The sequence below is a fragment of the Gorilla gorilla genome, chromosome 1 (genome assembly GCF_029281585.2).
Source record: "Gorilla gorilla gorilla isolate KB3781 chromosome 1, NHGRI_mGorGor1-v2.1_pri, whole genome shotgun sequence".
Lineage (NCBI taxonomy): Eukaryota > Metazoa > Chordata > Mammalia > Primates > Hominidae > Gorilla > Gorilla gorilla.
The window spans coordinates 240258085-240277306 of NC_073224.2; the positions used below are offsets into that span (position 1 = coordinate 240258085).

The 19222-nt window shown below is 66.1% G+C and overlaps 1 protein-coding gene across 6 annotated transcripts; it reads right to left on the bottom strand.

The window, feature by feature from the left end:
* Positions 1 to 47: 47 nt before the first annotated feature.
* Positions 48 to 19114, bottom strand: SAMD11 (sterile alpha motif domain containing 11). Of its 6 annotated transcripts, none has more exons than XM_019009481.3 (14): positions 18326 to 19114; positions 17262 to 17353; positions 13027 to 13208; positions 12289 to 12339; positions 8224 to 8348; positions 5148 to 5237; positions 4865 to 5002; positions 2920 to 3082; positions 1966 to 2081; positions 1739 to 1817; positions 1157 to 1668; positions 823 to 947; positions 393 to 503; positions 48 to 293 (listed from the first exon to the last, which is right to left on the bottom strand). In XM_019009481.3, the coding sequence occupies exons 1-14, from the start codon at positions 18840 to 18842 to the stop codon at positions 48 to 50; spliced, it is 2547 nt and encodes an 848-aa protein (XP_018865026.2). In that variant the 5' UTR covers positions 18843 to 19114. The 6 variants fall into 6 exon arrangements, with proteins under 6 accessions (XP_018865026.2, XP_018865022.2, XP_055237593.1 ...); XM_019009477.3 differs by having other exon boundaries at positions 4865 to 5005; XM_055381618.2 differs by having other exon boundaries at positions 4817 to 5005.
* Between the last annotated feature and the right edge of the window lie 108 nt (positions 19115 to 19222).

Below are 19222 nucleotides of genomic sequence, written 5' to 3' on the forward strand. Positions count from 1 at the left end.
GTGGCTCCTGGAGATTTGTGTGGCCCCACCCCCTACCCCCGGCAACCTCAACACAGAGGCTGGGAAGGGTCGGGGGCCCCTGGAAGTAGAGCCAAGGTCCCATTCTCCTGCTTGGGTGAAGTTCGACCGGCAAGGGCGTGGCCCCCTCCATAGGGGGACGTGGCCGTTGTGGGGGACAAGGGCTGCTCTCCTGTGCCGAGTTCTCTCTCCGGGGCCCGCAGGGTTGGTGGCTGCAGTGGCAGAGCCACGGGGAAGCTGGCCACGTAGAAAACTCGGCCCAGGCGCCTGGCCACCTGCAGAGAGATGGCCTGGTGGGGGCTGGCGCACGCCCACCCAGAGCTTTCTGCCCAGCTGTGGTCTGGAGACCCTGACCTCACTCCCCAGCGGCTCACCTGGGCCCGGATCTTGAGGGCCGGCCCCAGCTTCAGCCCCATGGTGCTCAGCAGGTGCTCCTCCGTCAGCAGTGGCAGGGTCTCCCCGTCGATCCCCTGCTCCCTGAAGACCTGGAAGGGGGAGGGAGGGAGGGTCAGGACCCAGGTGCTGCTCCATCTTCCAGCCCAGCAGAGCCAAGAGGAGCTGTTTGTGCAGCTCACGGAAATTTTTTTAAAACAGTGATCTGTCGGGTTTGAGTCAAGTGTCAGGCAGAAAACACCTGGCAAAAAAAAAAAAAAAAAGGTGGGGTGCACAGTCCAGTCCCTGCTGCGCACTGCTTTCAGGGAGGGGGAGAGCGTTGGGGAATGGCCCTACCCCACCATCCTTTCCAGAGAGGTAGTGACTGCCAACCAGCTCCAGCCCCGCCCCAGGAACTGGGGACCCCCTTACCCGAGTGTACTCTCCACAGCCAGACAGGCCCCCCACGAAGCTGCAGACGTCATCCACGGTCCACTTGGTGACGTCCTCAGGGGCTGGGGCCTCCTCCCCATCCACGGAGAGTCCCCCTACCGCGCCTGAGTTGTGGGGCGTGTTACTAGGGCTATGGCTGGCTTTCCCATACCCGCCCGTCTCCTGACCGTCGTGTGCCCCAATTGCTCAGGTGGGGGATGGGTGCCTAAGGGGAATTTTCCTCCCCACGGCCCCTCCTCCCCCCAAGACCCTTCCACAGGCGGCCTGCCAGTCCTGTGCCCTCTGGAAGGATCTAGAGTGTGGGGGTGCCCACCTGTGTGGAAGTAGGGGCTGACGGCATAAGGGAAGCCCAGGGGCAGCGGAGGGGGCAGTGTGGACCCTGGGAAAAGCCCCTTCCCCTCGGCGCCGGCCCCTCCAGCTGGAGCTTGGCCCGGAGTGGGCCCCCTGCACCCAGCAGCTGCCGTCTCGGGGTCCTCTCCGTCCGAGTCTTTGGGGGGCTCGTCTTCCGAGCCATCTTGTGCCCAGAGCCTAGCCCCCGTCATCTCCTTGGACTCGCTGGGCCGCGCTGAGGCAGGGCCGGGACCCCCTTTCCGGGGGGCTCGCCGGGCAGAGTCCCGGGACGGGGTGGGGGGTCCGGAGCCTGGGGGCCCCTGGGGGGGCAGGGCCAGCAGTGGCGCCGCGCCGTGGTTCAGCACCAGCAGGGCCCCGCGCCGCTGCAGCTCCTCGGCGCCGTCGTTGGGGCGCAGGGCGTTCTCGGGCGCCAGCAGCTGTGGGCGCGCGCCCTCCAGCTCCTTCTGCCGCAGGAGGTCGGCGGGCAGCTCCAGCCTGGGCCGGGGGCAGACGCGGGTCAGCCGCCTCCCGGGCCGCGCGGCCCCGCCCGCCTCCCCGCACCTACCGGGCCAGGTTCTGCTTCCGCAGGAGCTCCTGCTGCCGGGCGAACATCTCCGCCTGGGCGGGGGGCAGGAAGCCGTAGCCTGGTGGGGAGGGGGACAACGCGGGGTCGGGGGGTCCGAGGCGGTCCTTTGCAGTCCCCTACCCCGTCCGTCTCGGCTCCGACAGGGGCAGGGACGGGTCCGCGGGCCTCCACGCGGGATCCCAGGGGATGCGCACCCGCCTCCTCACCTGGGGTCTGGCACAGAGCCGAGGGCACCCCCAGGAAGGGGGGCCTGAGATGGGGGCCCAGGGCGATGTGAGGGGCATTCTGCGGCGACAGCAAGGGGGGCGGCTGCGGCAGCTCCCTGTGGACGGCAGCGCAATGAGCGGCGTCGCCCCCGCTCCCATTCCCGTAAAGGCCCCGGCGCCCCTCCCCCGCCGCCTCCGCTAATTGCCGGCCCCGCGGGCGGTCGATGCGCAGCTCGTTACGGCCCCAGGTCGCGCGCCATCCCCGCCCCCGCCGGCGGCGCCAATTAATCTCGGCGGCGGCGCGGAGGCGCTGACCCGGCGGGCGGCGACGGCTGCAGCGGTAATTACTGCGCGGGGCGCCGGCCCCGCCTGCTCCCCTCCCCTGCGGACCCGAGCGGCGGGGGAAGCGGGGGCGTCATTAGCCGCAATCCGGGCGGCGGTGGAGGCAGCTGCAGACGCCGGGCTCAGCGGCCGGGCGGGGACTCGGTCCTCAGGCGGCCCCTCCCTTCTCCAGGCCCCCCGCCCCTGCCCCCGCCCCGCCTTGTCTCCTGGACCCGAGAAACCCGGGTCTGTGCCGGAGGCCTTGTCTGTGCCGGGAACAGATCCGGCGCCGGCGTCTGAATTTGAGCGCCAGCCAGGACCCCCCTCCGCCTCCAGCTCTGAGTCCTCTGGCCGACCCCTCCCGACTGACCCCGGGGTTCGACTTGGAGCTCTCCCGTTCTCTGGCTTCTCCTCCAGGGAACCCCCTGATGGGCCTCAGCCTCCCTCACGCACCCCAGTGGCGCCCTCAACACTGCAGCCCAGATCGGTGTCACCCCCGAAACGCTCTGCCCAGACCCGAACCTAGACCTGAACGCAGTGCTTGGCACTCTCGGGGCGCGTGCTGGTGGCTGAGAGCGTGGGGGTGCGGGCGGCACCCCAGAAACAAGCAGAGAACGGCAGCCACCCTAGTACCTCTCCGAGAAGGACGGGGCGGCAGCTGGGGCGGCGCCCTCCCGGTGCTGAGCCAGGCCCTGCTTCCGACGCTGACCTGCCGTGGAGGAGGGCAGGTGGGCTTCCAGGCCACTGGGGCCCCTCAGAGCTGCAGCTGCCACCTCCTGCCGGACCCTCAGGAGATCTGGGTGGGGGACAACAGCAGTGACCCCCCCGGCTATGCGCCCTCATCCTCCCCAGCCCGCGTCCTGGCGTAGAACACTGAGGTGGGGAACTGACCACACCACTCGGCCCCTGGGCTGGTCTCGGGCACGGGGCAGGAGGATGGGCGGCCACAGGGCCGAGACGGCAGACAAGATGCTGGGCGGGGAAGTGTCGGGAAAAGCTCTTCCCCGAAGGGGAGCCGGGTGCCTGGAGGCTTCTGGCCTGAGAGGCGGCTGAGCCTTGCGGGGAGGGGGCTGTGCAGAGGTCCCGAGGCCACAGAGCCTGCGGGGCAGCGAGAGAGTCCAGGAGAGCCAGCCAGGGGCTGACCGCCCAGGGGACCCCCTCTTCGGTGGGAGGCAAGAAAATCTGAGGTCCCCATAGTAGACACGGCTGGCCGAAGCTTGTCATAAAGGCAAGGCAGCGCCCGTGCACGCACGCCACACTAGCACAGGGGTCGCCCAGTCCCGGCGGCGCAGGGTCACTGTCTCGCGTGGCCACACTCGCCCCAATGCGCACGCAGCGCCCGCGTCTAAGGCGCCGCGTCCCAGGTCTCTCGGCCTCTCCCTCCCGCCCAGGCCCGGGCCTCCCGAGTCCCCGCAGCCCCCACTATGCAGAGGCTCCGCCAGCTCCACCGCCGCCTCTGTTTATAAATTAATTACCCGAAAGCGGAGGTGGGTCCCGCCCCGGGCCGGGTGCCAGCCCGCAGAGCCCAGCCGGCGCGGCCGCCCGCATCGATCCCAGCGGGGCCCAGCGCCCCCGCGCTAGCGGCCGGGGTTATTTACAGCCGGCTCCGCGGCGGGGCGGGGGCGGGGGCGGGGGCGGCGGCGCGGCCTGATTGACGGCGCGCTCCCCGGCGGCCGGCGCCCCCTCCCCCGCGCGGCCAGCAGAGCGGCCCCAGGCAGAGCCGGGAAAGCAATTAAAAAGGAGGATTTTTAAATTATTAACATTTGGTGAATTATTCAGGCTCTTGGTGCCTGAGCTGCCCTGGGGGACGGTGCCTGGTGTGAGGAATCCTGCCTCCTTTCCCGGCGCCCCCACCCACCTCTAGCGCGAAAAGCCAAGCTCCCCTGCCAGGCGGGCGGCTGGGGCCTGGGAGGCTAAGTGCAGCGGGCAGGGGGTCCGAGTGCATCCCGGAGTGACCCTGGAGAACGTCCTGAGGTGGGGTGGACAGGGTCAGGGCCGACCCAGGGGAAGGGGCAGCCCCTCCAGTTGGGGTCTCTTCAGCACCTGGGGAGTCCTGGTGGCCAAGTGCCCGCTGCACCCAGCCCGGCCTTTCTGCTCACTGCCCCTCCCCAGGCTCCTGGGGCAGGCGTCTGGCAGGTCGGCGTCCACTGGCTGCAGAGACGACTCAGACCACAGGGTCCAGGAGCTTGCTCTCCTCGGGGGGTGCTGCTGAAATGCCCACTGCCCACCCTCACCTGGGTCCACCCCAGACTCCATTTCTCTCTCTATAAAATGTGAGCTAGTCATGACCCTGGGGACCTAGGGGACATGGAGGTGTGGCCCGCCCCAGGGGGCATGGGGCAGGACGTGTGGCAGAGGGGGGTCCTCCAGGGACCTGCATCCAGCCTGGCCTTGGTGTCAGCAGGGCCTCAGCAACAGGAATGGCCGAGTACATGTGGCTGGGGAGGTGATGAGGGGGGATCATGCCAGGGTGGGTCCTCACCGTGGCTGGGGAGGTGATGAGGGGCATCATGCCAGGGTGGGTCCTCACCGTGGCTGGGGAGGTGATGAGGGGGATCATGCCAGGGTGGGTCCTCACCGTGGCTGGGGAGGCCCAGGTGGTAGAGGCGCTGAGGGTCCTCAAAGGTGCTGGCCTCGCTCAGTGCTGACACAAGCCGGCGGTAGTGGTCCTCCGGGGCCATGCTGGGCCCCAGCTCCGGCGGCAGCAGCAGCACCTCTGCTGGGGAGGACCCGGGGAGAGAGGTTTCTCCAGGCACTGCCGAGGACCACGACCCTCTAGAGTGCCTACTCGAGGTCCAGGGGACCCTCAGGGACTGCCCCCTCCCCTGGTGACCTGTCTCTCGTCCCAGCCACGCTCTTACCTTGAGGGGATTCGCTTCGTGCCCTCTTCTCTGAAGAGCAGTCGCTGCTGATATGGGGGGAGCGGCCCAGCCTCTTGCCCAACAGGTCACCTGCAGGAGGGTAGTGAGTGCCCACCTGCATCTCAAGGAATGGAAGGGGGACCCAGCCCCTGCTCCAGCTCAGCCTGGACCACACCCACCATCTCTCAGGGGGCCCTTGGTCCTGGTGAGTACAGGCCTTGCCCAGCCCTGGCAGCCCCAGCCTTCAGCGCAGAGGACATCACGCCTGGCTGTGGCGGGACAGGGGCACAGGGGAGCTCTGACACTGGCCCTGGTGCTGGTGCGTGTGTGCAGAAGAGATCCACGGTAGGCACCCAGCTGCCCCACCCGCCATCTAGCCTCTTGTGCAAGTTAACGAGTCCCCCTCTCATCCCCCTAGAGGAGAATAAAAAGCTTTTGGTTTGACCAGGCACCATCTTCCCCTCCTGGACAGGAGTGAGGGCGGGCTGTGCAGGGTCACATGCCAGCGTGGGGTGAGACAAGCTGGGAAGGACCTCACACCTGACCTCTTCCTGCTCTGTGAGTCACTGGGCTGTGGGCCCCCCAGGCCGCCTTGAGGCGCCTCCACTCCCAGGCCTCCTACTTGGTCATACCCATCCCTGCCCCCAGAAGGCCCAAGTCCTCCTCTCTGGCCCAGTCCTGCCTGAGCTAGCACCCTGGCGTGGCTGTCATGCCCTTGTCCACCAGCCCAGCCAGGCTCTGGGCTTCTGGGGTGCACCTCCCAGTAGCCTCACCCACCTCCTCAGCCACGAGGCCAGCCCAGCCCCAGCCCCAAACACAGCCCAGCAGGTGGCAGAGGGGAGGCCCAGGCCAGGCCCAGCTCACTCTCCTGAGGTCCTCCCTTGGGTCCTGCCGACCACACCCATTCCAGACCACACCATCCATGTACCCATCTCCGACCCACCCCAAGCTCCTCCGAAGCCCCTGACTCCACGCCCTGGGGCTCTCCCAGGCCAGCCAGTGCCTCCGACTCTGGCCCCTCCTCATCCTCATGAGGGCTCTAGCTGGGTGGAGTGAGGGGCCACGCCCCTGTGACCCAAGACCTCCATGAGGCCTAGGCAGTGGGGCTCCCAAGCCCGTCCCCCCACAAGCCCTGCCGTCAGCTCCAGGCCTAATTCCTTTTTCTTATTCCCTTAATCTGTCATTTTTATCAGGCTGGGGAAGTGCGGCGGCCACACCGATCAATCCCACATTACAGCTGACAGAGTGGTGCTAATAACTTATTGATCCTGGCCCGGCTGCTGTCAGGCCCGGCCCCAGAGAGAGGGTCAGTCCCACGGTCTGGTCCAGGGTCCCCACCTCGGTGACAGATCGGGTGGCTGGGCCCGGCGGGCGGCGGGGGGCACCTGGCCACACACGGATCCAGGCACCACTGCTCAGGCCCCTGAGAAGCCATCGTCTCCCCCACAGCCTCCCGTGCCAGAGCTCGGTGGGCTGGGAGGGGGTGGGCCAAGGCTGGGGGTACCTGGCTCTTCTCCACACCTGCCGCCTGGCCCACCATGCACATGCCCTCAGGGTTAGCAAGGCCTCTCACCTCCTGGCAATCAGTTTTCCATTGTACACAGTGGAAACTACCCTCTCCGTTCTGTGGGGGCTAAGGCCTCCTCCTAGCCTGGGGGAGGTGACTGGGTGGTGGGGGCAGGTGGAAGGGGGCCTGCAACGAGACCGCAGGAAGGCCGACGAGGCCATGCTCACTCCTCACTCATGGACCCCGGCGGTCTCACAGAGGCAGATGCAGGACCTGCTCTGAGTCCCTCACAGCCCAGGGCCCAGGGAGGTGCAGCTTAGCGGGAGGGCCCGGGCTGGGAACAGGATGGATGTGTGGTTCCTGGGGTCACAGGAAGGGAGAAGAGGTGAATGCCCCCCAGGGTGAATGCCTCCTCCAAGAGGAAGCTCCGGGGAGCGGGCCAGACCCTGACACGGAGTGCGTATGGGAGACCTGGACACGGGTCACAGGACACGCGAGGCCCTGTAGAGCCTGTGAGCCCGGAAGTGCACGAACACATCCTGACTCCATGGGTGAGAGCTGCCGGGCAACCCCCATCACGTGCACCCCACAGGACCCCAGACACACACATGCCGGCACACGCACACGCGTGTACCTGAGGAGGTCTCCCTGTGTGAAGGCACAGGGGAGGGCCTGCTGGCTCAGAATATCTCAATCATTGTGGGGCTCCCTCCGCTCTGCTGGATCGATGGGGCAATTAGATTTTATCAACCGCCTCTCAGCTGTCTCCAACGCAGCATCAGAAGCTGCCCCCACCCAGCCCCACAAGGGCCTTCCTAGGTGCACGAGGCCTCGGATGGGGGCCATGGATGGGGGACACAGATGGGGGTGGGCCTCCCCCACCCCTCCTTCCCAAGAGATGCAGGCCCTGCTGGGAACACCCCTGCCCAGGGTCCACAGGGCCTCAGGGGCGCCCCCCCCCCCTCCTTTCACGGCCTGCCCTGGGGCTGAGGCTCTGCTGTGCCCCTCTCTACAGCAGTGCCCTCTGAGGGGGGCCTGGTCCCCCAACTGCCCTCTCCCTCTGAGGTCCTGTGCCAGGGCCCCCCGTCCCCCAACAACTGTGACCAGGCAGCAGCACCTCCCTCAGGCGCCAGATTCCTTCCCTCCCGGAACCCCATCCTTCCCGGAGCCCTAGAAGGCGGGACCGACCGGGGACCCCTTCCGTCCAGGAGCCCTAGGAGGCGGGACCAGTCAGGCGTGCGCTGTGGGAGTGCGTGCCTTCCTCCAGGGTGTGCATTTCTGAACCTCTGAGGCCACGCCTACGTCTGCCCTGTGAAAAGGGGGTGGCAGGGCCCCGGCTACTCCAAGCCCACCCCAGCGGCAGCCACAGCGGAGCCACCGCCTCTGCCTCCTGTCTGCCCCGCTGGCTGGGATTAACACAATTACCATCACATGCAGCCCCTGGGGGACAGGCCGCTCCTCCTGCCTCTCTGGCTGCCTGCCAAGGCTGCTGGTGCTGAGTGGAGACGCCACCGTCCTCTGGCCCCACAGCCCCGACCCTGCCCTCAGGCCCCCTGTGCTCCTCCTCACCGGCGGGTCGCAGGCCAATCTCCAGGCTGCCTCTCTGGAATTCACAGCGGCTCTGATGCTCGGGCATAACGAGGTGGCGGCTGCGGTGGACGCTGGATATGAGGGTGGGAAGGTTGCCGTCCTGGCTGCAGAACGAGACCGGGAAAAGGCTGACCCCGTGGGCAGCTGCGAGGCTGGAGCCCAGCCTGGGCACAGGGAGTGCCTAGCTCTGTGTGTGAGCGTGGGGATGACCTCTGAGTGCCACGTTGCTGTGCCCACGCCTCGGCATGTGGCCCGTGATGCCACTGTGTGCACACCCACGCAGCACCCGAGTCAAAGCGACACAGAACCTGGCACTGGGACCTGGGACCCCATGGCTGCTCCAGGGAGGGTCTGTGTGGAGCAGCCAGCCGGCTCTGCCTTCACGCCCTCCACAGGGAATCGCACAGTTATCTCACTCCCTGCCTCAAAGGGGGTCGAGGGGCCCACCGGGCAGAGGAACCCCACCCGGGAAGAGGCCGATCTGCTTAGGGGCAGTCCTGCAGGACAGGCCCCAGGAGAGAATATGCCACATGTGAACCATCCCCTGACCCCCGATTTCTGCACACGAGGAAACAGGCCCAGACCACAGTCCTGCAGCTGATGAGACGCGCCCCACGCACACACGGCACCGGCAGACACGTGCAGCTCGCACCAGGCACCAGGGCTGTGTGCTCCAACCTCCCGCTGTCCCCCCCGGCAGGCGGGGGCTTGGAATCAACATGCATTTAACTCTTTTCTTCCCTCATTTCTCCTCTTCTTGCTAATTCAGCCGAATCCCACATCCACAGAGTCCCAGAGAGCAATGAGAGGAACTGTGTGGAGCACGGCCCTCCACCCCTTCCCGGTTCCGTGAGCCTCTCCCCAGGTCAGCAGAGAAGGGGCTCAGGGTCCAGGCGCCACTCCCTGAGCAGCCCTCCTGCAGCACAGCCCCTGCCCACCTGTAACGCAGCGGCCTCCCCTGCCCACCTGTAACGCAGCAGCCCCCCTGCCCACCTGTAACGCAGCCGCCTCCCCTGCCCACCTGTAACGGAGCAGCCCCCCCTGCCCACCTGTAACGCAGCCGCCTCCCCTGCCCACCTGTAACGGAGCCGCCTCCCCTGCCCACCTGTAACGCAGCAGCCCCCCCTGCCCACCTGTAACAGAGCAGCCTCCCCTGCCCACCTGTAACAGAGCAGTCCTGCGCAGTGACCTGGGAGCCTACCCTAAACCTCGTTAAATAGCTCCCGGCTCCCCTGACCTGGGCTGGCTGGAGCTGGGCTAATCCAGGGCTGCCCCTAAGCAGATCCGTTTCAGCACCAAAGACTCCCAGGCTGGGCTCTAAACCTTCCAGGAGGCCTAGATGACGGCTCTCCCCCACCCCCACCAGCTCCCAGTGGGAAAGGAAGCCCCCCCCAGGCATATAGGAGGGCAGCTGGGTGGGAGTAAGTACTTTATGGGATTAATCGGCAGCGAGCCTCATCCCTTCCATGATCCTAATCGACGCGGGGGTGTCAGGAGAGGACTGCTGGCCTCAGCATGGGGTGGGGGCTGAGGGCTGGCCTGGCAGTAGCCACAGCTGCCATGGAGTTCTCCCCAGGGGTCCCCCCTCTGGTGTCCCCGGGACGCCTGCAGGAGGAGAACTAGCTTCCCAGAGACTCCAGAGGTTGGGGGCTGGCCGTGAGCCCCGAGCCTGGCGCCCAGAAGGAAAGTGAGGGAGGGCCTAACAGCTGGGTGGAGGGGCTGTGGCTGGGCAGTGGCACCTGGTGGGGAGCTGGGTGCCACCTGCCCTCCCCGCCCCCGGTCTCTGCCTTGGAGTTTGCTCCTGAGGTTCCGACACAGCCTGGCCTGGCCCGGCCCCTGAAAACCTGTTCTGGTCACTTGGCCACTCAGTGAGCCAGTTATGCCAGTTTTATGTAAAGAAACATGCCCTGGACGTCCCAGAGTGGAGAAGCAGGAACCCGGCCCGGGCACATCAGCATGGTCCTCGAACCACACAATGCCCTCTGCACCCTGCTTCGCACAAGGGACGAAGCCCCTGAGGGTCTCTGTGGTGGGGCCGGGCTGCAGGTCAGGAGGTGGGGAAGCTGGGAGAAGCAGTCAGGGCTGGGGCAGGAGGTGCAGGAAGGAGAGGGGGAGGGGGAGGCCAGAGCCTGGCAGGTGTGACCCCAGCTGCCCACGCAGGGGCCTCCCGCCACCACCCCTCAGTGATGACCACACAGTCTAGCCCTTGCCCATTTTCCCACCAGCTCAGGGGCCCAGGAGACAGGGGCCAAGCCCCCGCCTGCAAACAATGGCTCCAGGAGCATCTGCCACCCCGGGTCCCTGAGGCAGAGGAGGACGGCCTGGGGCTCCGCTGGCTCCAAAAGGCAGGGGGTCACTGCAGAGCCAGCCAGACAGGGCGAAGGGGATGGAAGGACAGACGGACAGATGGGTGGAGACCACTGGACGGGAGCAAATGAACACACAGATGGAGGTGGCCCGGCAGTGTGTTCTGTGGGAGCCTGCAGAGGCAGAAGGACCCAGGGACAGGCCGAAAGAAACACAGACATGGCCTGGGAGCCCGTGTGGGTTCAGGCACCACCACCTACTCTGACCGGACACCAGGGTCAGGTCAACAGGCGGAGACTTCAGTCCACTCAGGCGTGTGCTGGGCCTTCTCCTTCGGGGACCCCAGCACGCCCTCCCCTCTGACCGAAATCTCGCCCTTGGGAGATTCAGAAACTCATCCTAGCCCCTTCTAGGGCCCGTGCAGGATGGAAGACCTGGCCTCTTCCTAGGGCACCCCAGGCCGTCTGCCGTCAGTGCTGCCGAGGGACGCTGCATTCCCGAGGCCAGGCGGACGGAGGAGGGGCTGCAGGCAGGAGGAGCCGTTACTGGAGCGGGGTCGGGGGGACCGCGGCTGGGTTTCCCTACAGGCCTCGCTGACAAATGTATTCTGTAGTGTCCCAAGTAAAAGGCTCATAAAATGTCATCAGTGTTCATGACAGTTCGTAAAAATGATCAGTTGAGCTGGCAACCCCAAAATGAGGTGGAAATAAGTTTAAAGATGTTTTTATTGTAATTCGGCTCTGAGATCCAGACATTCTCAGAGACATAAATAATAACACATCTGGCGTGGAGCCAAGACACGCAGGTCCCCTGGGCCTTCACGGCTGTGGCCCCAGGAAGCTGGCCTTGTGGCAGACGCCTCCTTCCTGCCTTGCTGCCCTGGAAGCCACAGGGTGAGACCTGACCCCATTGACAGAATCCACAGCTGGGCTCTGTTCACAGACTTACCACCCGCTTCCCCCTGGAGCCAGGAACTCGGATCCCCCAACTCCCTTGACCTCTTCCCCGGGGCTCTTCATTTTTATCTTCTTTCCACATCCTGGAATCACACCCCCTACCGTCCTGCTTCCACAGCCTGAATCCAATCCCCTGTCTGCCAGGAGGGCCTCCAGAGGGACCTTCTCCAAACATACACCTGGTCACTGCCCTGCTCAAGAACTTTCGGTGGCTCCCGCCTGGAGGACGGTGCCCACAGGCCCAGCATCCATGCCTCTTCAGCATCCAACTGAACCAGAGCTGCCAGGTTCACTCCTTGTCCCTCCTACACGCCCTTCCCTGTTCCTCCACTCTGCAGACATCCCCTCGCCTTAGTGAGCTCCTACACACCCTTCAGGGCCCCACTCACACATCAGCATTCTCACCTCCCGGTGGGTCTCTAGGAGGGTGGGAAGGGGGAGGTGACAGCCTCATTTTTGGGCTCAAATGGCCAGTCTCACATGGGAGGAAGTGCACTCTAACTCCAGGGCCGGGCTGCCCAGAACTCACACCTGAGCTGCTGCCGAGAGCTGCATCTGACTGGGTCTGGGGTCCCTCAGTCCCAACTGGGTGCAACACTGTCTGCCTCCTGGGCTGGGGGACAACCTTGCAGCACATGTCAAACCTGGCAGACACTCAGCCAGCATCACAGCATCAGCTCACGCTGAGACAGCGGACAGCAGACAGCAGGGCACGGGCAGGGGTGAGAGGGAGGGAGGGGAGTCACAGCCCCCTCTCATGCACGCACAGCACGGCTCCTACCTGCAGGACGCCTCTCGGAAAGAGATGTTCACGTCCCAGTGGGTGTGGACTCTGCAGGAAGGGAAGCAGAAGGTCCATGTTGCTCTGGAGGCCCCTGACCCCAGCCTCAGGATAGCAGGGCGTGCGCAGACCTGTCTCGGGTCAGTGCCCTGCTGGGCCACAGCCCTGGGCAGTGAACGAGGGCGGCTGCCATGCCCAGCACCACCTGCTACTGGCTCAACATGCTGGGGTCTCCCACTAGGACAGGCCCATGGGCCAAAGCCAGCTCCTGGCCTCAGCAGACACACGCATCAGGAAGAACAGAACCGAGGCCCTTCTCCCTCTGGCTTTGAGGAGCCCTCGTGTTGTACCGCAGGTGGGGGCCGAGGCTGCTTCTGCACAGCCAGTCACGAGCCTGAATGGAGCGCCCTGTTGCTAGAGCTGCTCTCTGGCCAGACTGGGACCCGGTCAGCAAGGGTAGCTGGAGCGTCGACCCAGGAAGGTGCAGACCTCTGGGTCCCAACTGCTGCCAACCCGCCTCTGCCAGTGAGCACCGCAGAGCAGAGGTGGGAGGGGACGCCAGACGGGGCAGATGAGGAAACAGCTCCTGCCTGTGACCCACACAGGACCCCAAAAAGACCAGCATCTGAGGGAAGGTGTGGGAGGCCGGTGTGGACACTCTCATGTGAGCAGCTGAAGGCCTGAAGCTCCAGCCCCATCTGAGCCTTGCGCCTTCCTGTCCGGCCCTGGTCCAAGTACCTTCTCTTCATGATACGGATGTGCGGACCATCCTCCTGCTTCAAGCCTGGCTGCCGCCCACAGGTGGGGCCACTCCCGTCGCTGTCACCATCGCTGGCAGAGAAGCTGGGAGTTCGCTCCTTCTTCAGGTTCCGGGCGGCAGGCAGGGCGACTGTCCTCTTGTCTGCCAGCCGCCCCCGGTTCTGGTGGGGCAGGAGGAGAGGAAGGTGAGGCTGCACCGGGCCGTTCCATCTCCCGGGGGTCTGCCCTGGCCTCGCACCCCAGGCCCAGCCCCAAGCATGGCAGAAGTGCCCTCAGAGCAGCCATCCTCCCTCTACCTGCCTCTGGGATGGGCCTGGGGCCAGCAGGAGCCACAGCTGGCCAGAGACCCAGAGGAGAGCCGAGAGACGGGGCCGCAGTTGGGCATCCCCCTACAGACGACGCCCACTGGCTCAGCCCTCCCCTGCCCCACCCCACGCCAGCCTGGTTGGCCCAGCCCTTGAGGATGCTAGAGGGTCCTGGCCAACTCCAGGGCCTGAGTCGGGGCCACCCCATGTGCGACAGGCCTCTGTCCCGGGCTTGTGTGGCCTCTGATTCCCAGCTCCCTTCTTAGGGCCCCTGCGTGTCTCCTGGGATCTGCTTGTGGCCTGGGGCTGGTGCTAGTGGACGTGCACTCAAATGCGCAGGTTACCTCCGTGTATCTGCCTGCCAATCCCACCCATATTTTGTGACCCTTCTGCCCCAACACACCCTGCCACCGATGCCAACGTTGACAAGCGAATGCCCTTTTCTATTTCATCAGCGCCACGCACAGCCCGGCTCAGGGGCAGCTGCAGCCTGGTGCAAGGCAACTGGCTGAACCCTCGCAGATTGCAGGCCCGGGGCTCACAGGTCACCAGATGAGGAGCCCTCACCAGCCCAGGTCCTCTGTTCCGCAAACCCTGCCCTGCATTTCTCACAGGGCTTCTTTCTCCCATCTCCCTTGCACCCACGGAACGAGTGTGTGGAGCTGTGGGTGCCTCGGGTGGGAGCACAGACACGCCCGCTGTGGTCCCTGCAGAGCACAGCCGAGCCCCGAGCTGACGCACACACGCGGTGGACATGCCCGCAGCACCCCGCACAGCACACCAGCACCGGCCCAGCCCCAGGCACTTCCGGACTCCTCCAGTGTTTCTAGGTCCTGCCACCCCCAGGGAAAAAGGAAAGTTACTGATTATTTTCCAGTGGCTGGGAGGCTTTTTTAAATGTACTAACAGGCCGCTGGCTCCGGGAGGTGGCAGAGCCCTTGAGAGCGTCTAACTAACTCCCTCCTCCGTTCAGTCACCAGGGTCTCCTCAGACTTTCTCCCTCCCATTGCCAAAACACAGCCCGGAGCTTGGGGATGAGGCTGTTAGGAGGGTGTCCCCCTCAGACCTAGAACCACCATCACCTTCAAATGCACAGCCTCAGCACCAGCTCAGTTTGGGCAGTGCCCCCTCCCCAAGGGTCTGGAAGCTGGAGCATCCCCCCACCCAGGCGGAGGCCCCCGTCCCAGAGCCACGTCTCCCCTCACCGGCCACTGGGCCTGCGCTGGGTCCCCTCTGTTCTCTCCAGGACAGCTCAGTGGGAAAACGCAGCACTGCTGGGCAAGGGGTGGGGCCTGGGGTCGGAGGCTAAGACCCTGCCCTGACCCTGGGCTGCCCCCAACAGCAATGACCACAGAGTGCGGCCAAGGCGGAAGGTACGATGCCTGTCTGTGCCCAGGCCTCCCCGTGTCAGCTGGAGCTCGGGGGTCCCTTCAACAGCCACAGCCTGTCCGGAGTGTGCTGTGCTGGGAAGTCCCGCTTAGCTCTGCCCTTCTGCAGCCCAAGCACCAGGGCTCAGAGGCTCTGACAGCCTCTCCTCTCCCACCTCTCTTCTTCTTTATTTTTTTGAGATGGAGTGTCACTCTGTCACCCAGGCTGGAGTGTGGTGGCACAATCTGGGCTCACTGCAAGCTCTGCCTCCCGGGTTCACACCATTCTCCTGCCTCAGCCTCCCAAGTAGCTGGGACTACAGGCGCCCGCCACCACGCCCGGCTAATTTTTTGTATTTTTAGTAGAGATGGGTTTCACCGTGTTAGTCAGGATGGTCTTGATCTCCTGACCTTGTGATCCGCCCGCCTCGGCCTCCCAAAGTGCTGGGATTACAGGCGTGAGCCACCACACCCAGCCTCCCACCTCCCTTCTTTTGAGAAGAAGACACAATGCTTTTCTCTCTGCTTCTTGTCTGTGGGATGGGGAAGAGAGGGAAGCAAGGACCAGAAGACTGCCCTTTGGAAGGAGGCCAGGGCTGGCTGGGAATGGAGCCCAGGCTGTATGCCAGCCTCAGCCCCGTGATGCACAGAGTCGGGTGTGGGGACACACCGGCACCCCAGCCACGCCCCAAGGCACCTGGAGGGCAGGTCTGGGGTGGCTGATGGGGGTGCTGAGGACCAGGACAGCTTCCCTGCCACCCACCCTGCCCAAGGACAGAACACACCTCCTCCACACTTGAGACCTCGGCCACAGCACACAGATCTGAAAACTCGGCCCCTGACAGCACCTCCTCTTGGGAGGTGCTTGGCCTGCAGGGCCCCTGTGCAGGGTCCCCAAGGCACATACACCCTCATATTCTGCCCCGGAGTATCTGTGACCATGAGGTGCACATACCTGCGGATCTGGCATGGGGCTTGGGGGAGGCAGCCTCTGAGTAAGAAACATGGGGGCTGGAAAGAAGGGGCCCCTGGAGTTGCTTCCTAGGGGAAGGGTGTGGGACAGGCCTGGGAGGGACTGGCAGAGGCAGGCCTGGATCTGAGCCATCCCTCAAGCAGGGCAGGGACCTGGGAGCCCCAGGTTGGGGGGCATCTCCTGGCTGTGGCCGCGGGGTGGGGAGGAGATGCTCACGGAAGCAATGTCGGAAGAGACTGACGCTGGGCTCAGGCTGTGTGCTCCCCACTCCTGGGGGAGCCCTCAAGGGGGCCGCTCAAATCCAAACAGAGACCCAAGGCTAGGCAGCGGGCTGCCCAGAGGAGCCCTCTCCAGCACCAGCTGTTTGAAAGGAGGGAACTGGGCCTCTTGCTGCCGGCTGTCTGCACACCTGCCTGGGAACTCTGTGAGCTGCCTGCCTGTGCGTGCAGGTCCATGTCGGATTGTGTGTCAGGTGGGCACATGGGTGAGGTGCAGCTGTGTCCCCTTCCCCTGCCCAACATGCTGTATGTCTGAGGGACCAGCTGTCTTCACAGGTGTGTCTGCAGCCGCCCAGCCCCCTGGCTACGGCACTCATGGCTCACAGGCCCCTGGGCATCCCCTCCCCCAGCCTACCTCAGGCCCAAAGCAGGCAAGCGGAGGTACGCCCGGGACCCTCAGGCCCATTTTGCACCTCTGCCTCTCCTACCCCTTCCTGGAAGAAGGGGTTCCTGAGTGTGTCAGGAATTGCAGCCCTCACCCCCAGCAGCCATGGCCCTAATTGGCTCCAAACTAGTCCTTCCTAACAGGCATTCTTCCTTTTCAGATCAATCCTCTAACCCTCGCTGCCCAACTAGGGGGCTGGAGACTGGGTGGGGGGTGCAGGTGCCTCCCTGAGCAAAAGGCAGCTCCCAGCATCCCCGTCTCTCCTGCCTGCTCCCTCAGTGAGGGTGTCCATAGCTGTCTACCCTGGATTGGGGCCTTGAACCAGCCTCCGACTCCAGTTCCCTGGACACCAAAGGCCCACACTGCAGACTCTGCCCCTGGCTAGCCTCTGCGTCCCTAGGACACACTTCGACGTCCAGGCCCTTGCACCCTCTGGCCTTCAGCACCCAGAGACACAAGTCACTCACACCCAAGCCTGTAGCTCCCCAAAATGCTGTCGTCCCAGAATCACACCTCAGCAGCTGGGCCAGAGAACACGGTGACCCCCAAGCGGTGACAGGGCACAGTGCCAGGCCCACGTTGAATTACTCCTTCCAGGGAGAAGACCCTGACCCAGAACTCGAGGATAAGCAACTAAAAGGCACCCAAGGGGAGGCTATAAGACAAGCGCGGCCCCCCTGTCTCCACCGGGGAGGGCGCTCGGGTGCCCGAGGACTCCTCCCCCGTCCAGGTAGAAGGGCTGGGAGAGCACGAGGTAAAGCCGCTTCCCCCTGCCCTTCGGAGGCTCCCTCCAGCACACCCGCAGGGGTGAGGTTAGGACTCTCGATACTGAAAACCCTGAAAACCGCAGGGACAAGCTCCGCAGGAGAGAGTAACTCCCAGCCCCAACCGAGCCCCGAATCTCACCACCGGGGAGGATATTCGGCAGCCCGGGCAGTCGCAGATCGGAGGATGCACCTGCAGGATCCCCTTGGACATAAGCGTCTTCAGACTTTTCCCTGCGAGCAGAGCCGAGGTAGACCCTGTGAGGGAGCGGCACGCTTCTGGGCGCAGTCAGCGGCAGGGCTAGTACCCTCTTCCCGGCTCGTGGACGAAATACACCCCGAACCCCACACCCACCTCGGCCCGACTTCCCAGCCCGCTTCCCGCCCCACCCTCGCGAACGCCGCAGGGATCTGCTGGGCTCTGCAACTCCAGCCCGGGTGCAGCGCCCTCCCCCGACGAAGGGCCTGGGCGTCCCCACCCGGCGCCCCTCCTCCCGCGCTCCACCCTCTCCCCGGCCCCGAGGGAACCGCAGGCCGGGCCCAGAAAGGCGGAGTCCCGGAGCGGTGAGCGGCGCCGTCGGGACCCTCGGCCTGCGCGGCAGGAAGAGGCGGCCACCGCGGAGCCACGCACGGCTCAGGTCCCGAACTTTTTAACTCCCCGCGGCGCCTGGCGCTCACCGCACCCCCTGTGTCCCGGCTCAGGCGCCCCCGCGTCGCACCCTTGGGCCCAGGCGCCCGCAGGCGCCAAAACAGGTTGCGTGACCTGGCGCCGCCGCTCGGGCTCCGCGCGCGCCCCCGCGCCGCCCCGCAGCCTCCCCCGCCGCGCGCTGGCACCCGGCCGCACGTGCGCCCCTCCAGTCTCCCCCGAACCCGGGGCTCCGCGCCCTCCCAACCCGCCTCCTGCCCGCTCTCTCGAGTTCCCGTAAACTTCCTTCGGGCCTTAAGGCCCAGGAGCCTCGCAGAGACCTTCCGAGCGGAGAGAGCGGCCCGCGAGCCCCAAGCGCTGTGGCCCAGCTGGGGGGAGGTGCAGCGGGGGGCGATCTGTCCGTGTTCACCGAGGCCTCCGCGCGCGGCGGGGGTGTCCCCGCGCAGCCCTGGAGCTGCAGCGCCCCCTCGGCCGAGCCGGAGGCTCCCGGGTGTCCGAGTCGGGTAGGGGGTGGGGTCGGGGCCCGCGGGTCCCGGCAGCGAAGGGAGGGGCGGCGGCACCTTTGTGGCGGATGCTGCGCTTCCAGTCCTTGGCCGTCTCGCGGCCGCTGACGAACTGGAACTCGTTGGGCGTGAGCCACTCGCCGCGGTGGCGGATGGACGGGCCCTTGCTGCCCTGGCAGAGTTTGCGCACGTAGAGCAGCGCGCGGTTGGCGCCGCACTCCACCTCGATGCACGGCTCGCCGTTGTCCAACAGCGGCTGGAAATCCGGGGCCGCGGCCGCGGTGGCCGAGAAGCGCTCGAGGGCCAGCGGGTCCCTGGGCAGGTGGAGGTGCGGGGCGGCCTCGTGCAGGCTGAGGTAGGCGCGCGGGGGGCGGAGCGGCGGGGCCAGCAGAGCCTCGTAACCGGCGGCCGAGGCGGGCAGCGAGGCGGCCGGGGGGAGGGCGGCCGCCGCGGGCAGTGGCGCCAGGTAGCCCGGCAGCGGCGGCAGCGGCAGCGCGGCCAGGGTCGGGTGGAACGTGGCCAGAGCCAGGGCCAGGTCCTCGCGGCCCGGGAACTCCTTCTTGACCGCCGGCATGGCGCCCCGGTGGCTCCGCAGCCCCGCTCTCCGCCGGCGGCAGCAACTTATTCCGGCCCGGGCTGGAGTTGGGTCGCGGGGGCCGGGGAGGCGCCTGGCCGCGCGCCCACCCCGTCCGCTACTGCGCCCCGGCGCTCGCAGCCGCCGCCTACGCGCCGCCCGCCAGGCCTCCCCGGACTGCCCAGCCGGCCGGCGGGGCCTCAGCGGCCGGAGACATGGAGCTGCTATCTATCCTGGATCGACTCGCCGAGCGCCGCAGTTCCAGGGCCTTGGGGCTCCGCGGGGCGTCTGGAGTCCCGCGCCCCGGCCACCAGCGCCCGCGCCCGGGGCAGTCCCACGCCCGGCTCGCCGACCCACCCGCCAGGCCGAGCCCGGCAGCG

Coding starts and splice junctions, on each gene's coding strand:
- SAMD11 (XM_055381599.2), bottom strand. CDS start 18,842: ATGCCGGCGGTCAAGAAGGAGTTCCCGGGCCGCGAGGACCTGGCCCTG. Junction 5,238..8,223: donor GATTGGCCTGCGACCCGCCG/GTGAGGAGGAGC, acceptor ACCCTCCTGCAG/GTGACCTGTTGGGCAAGAGG. Junction 2,082..2,919: donor GCCCCGTCCTTCTCGGAGAG/GTACTAGGGTGG, acceptor TGCCGTCCACAG/GGAGCTGCCGCAGCCGCCCC.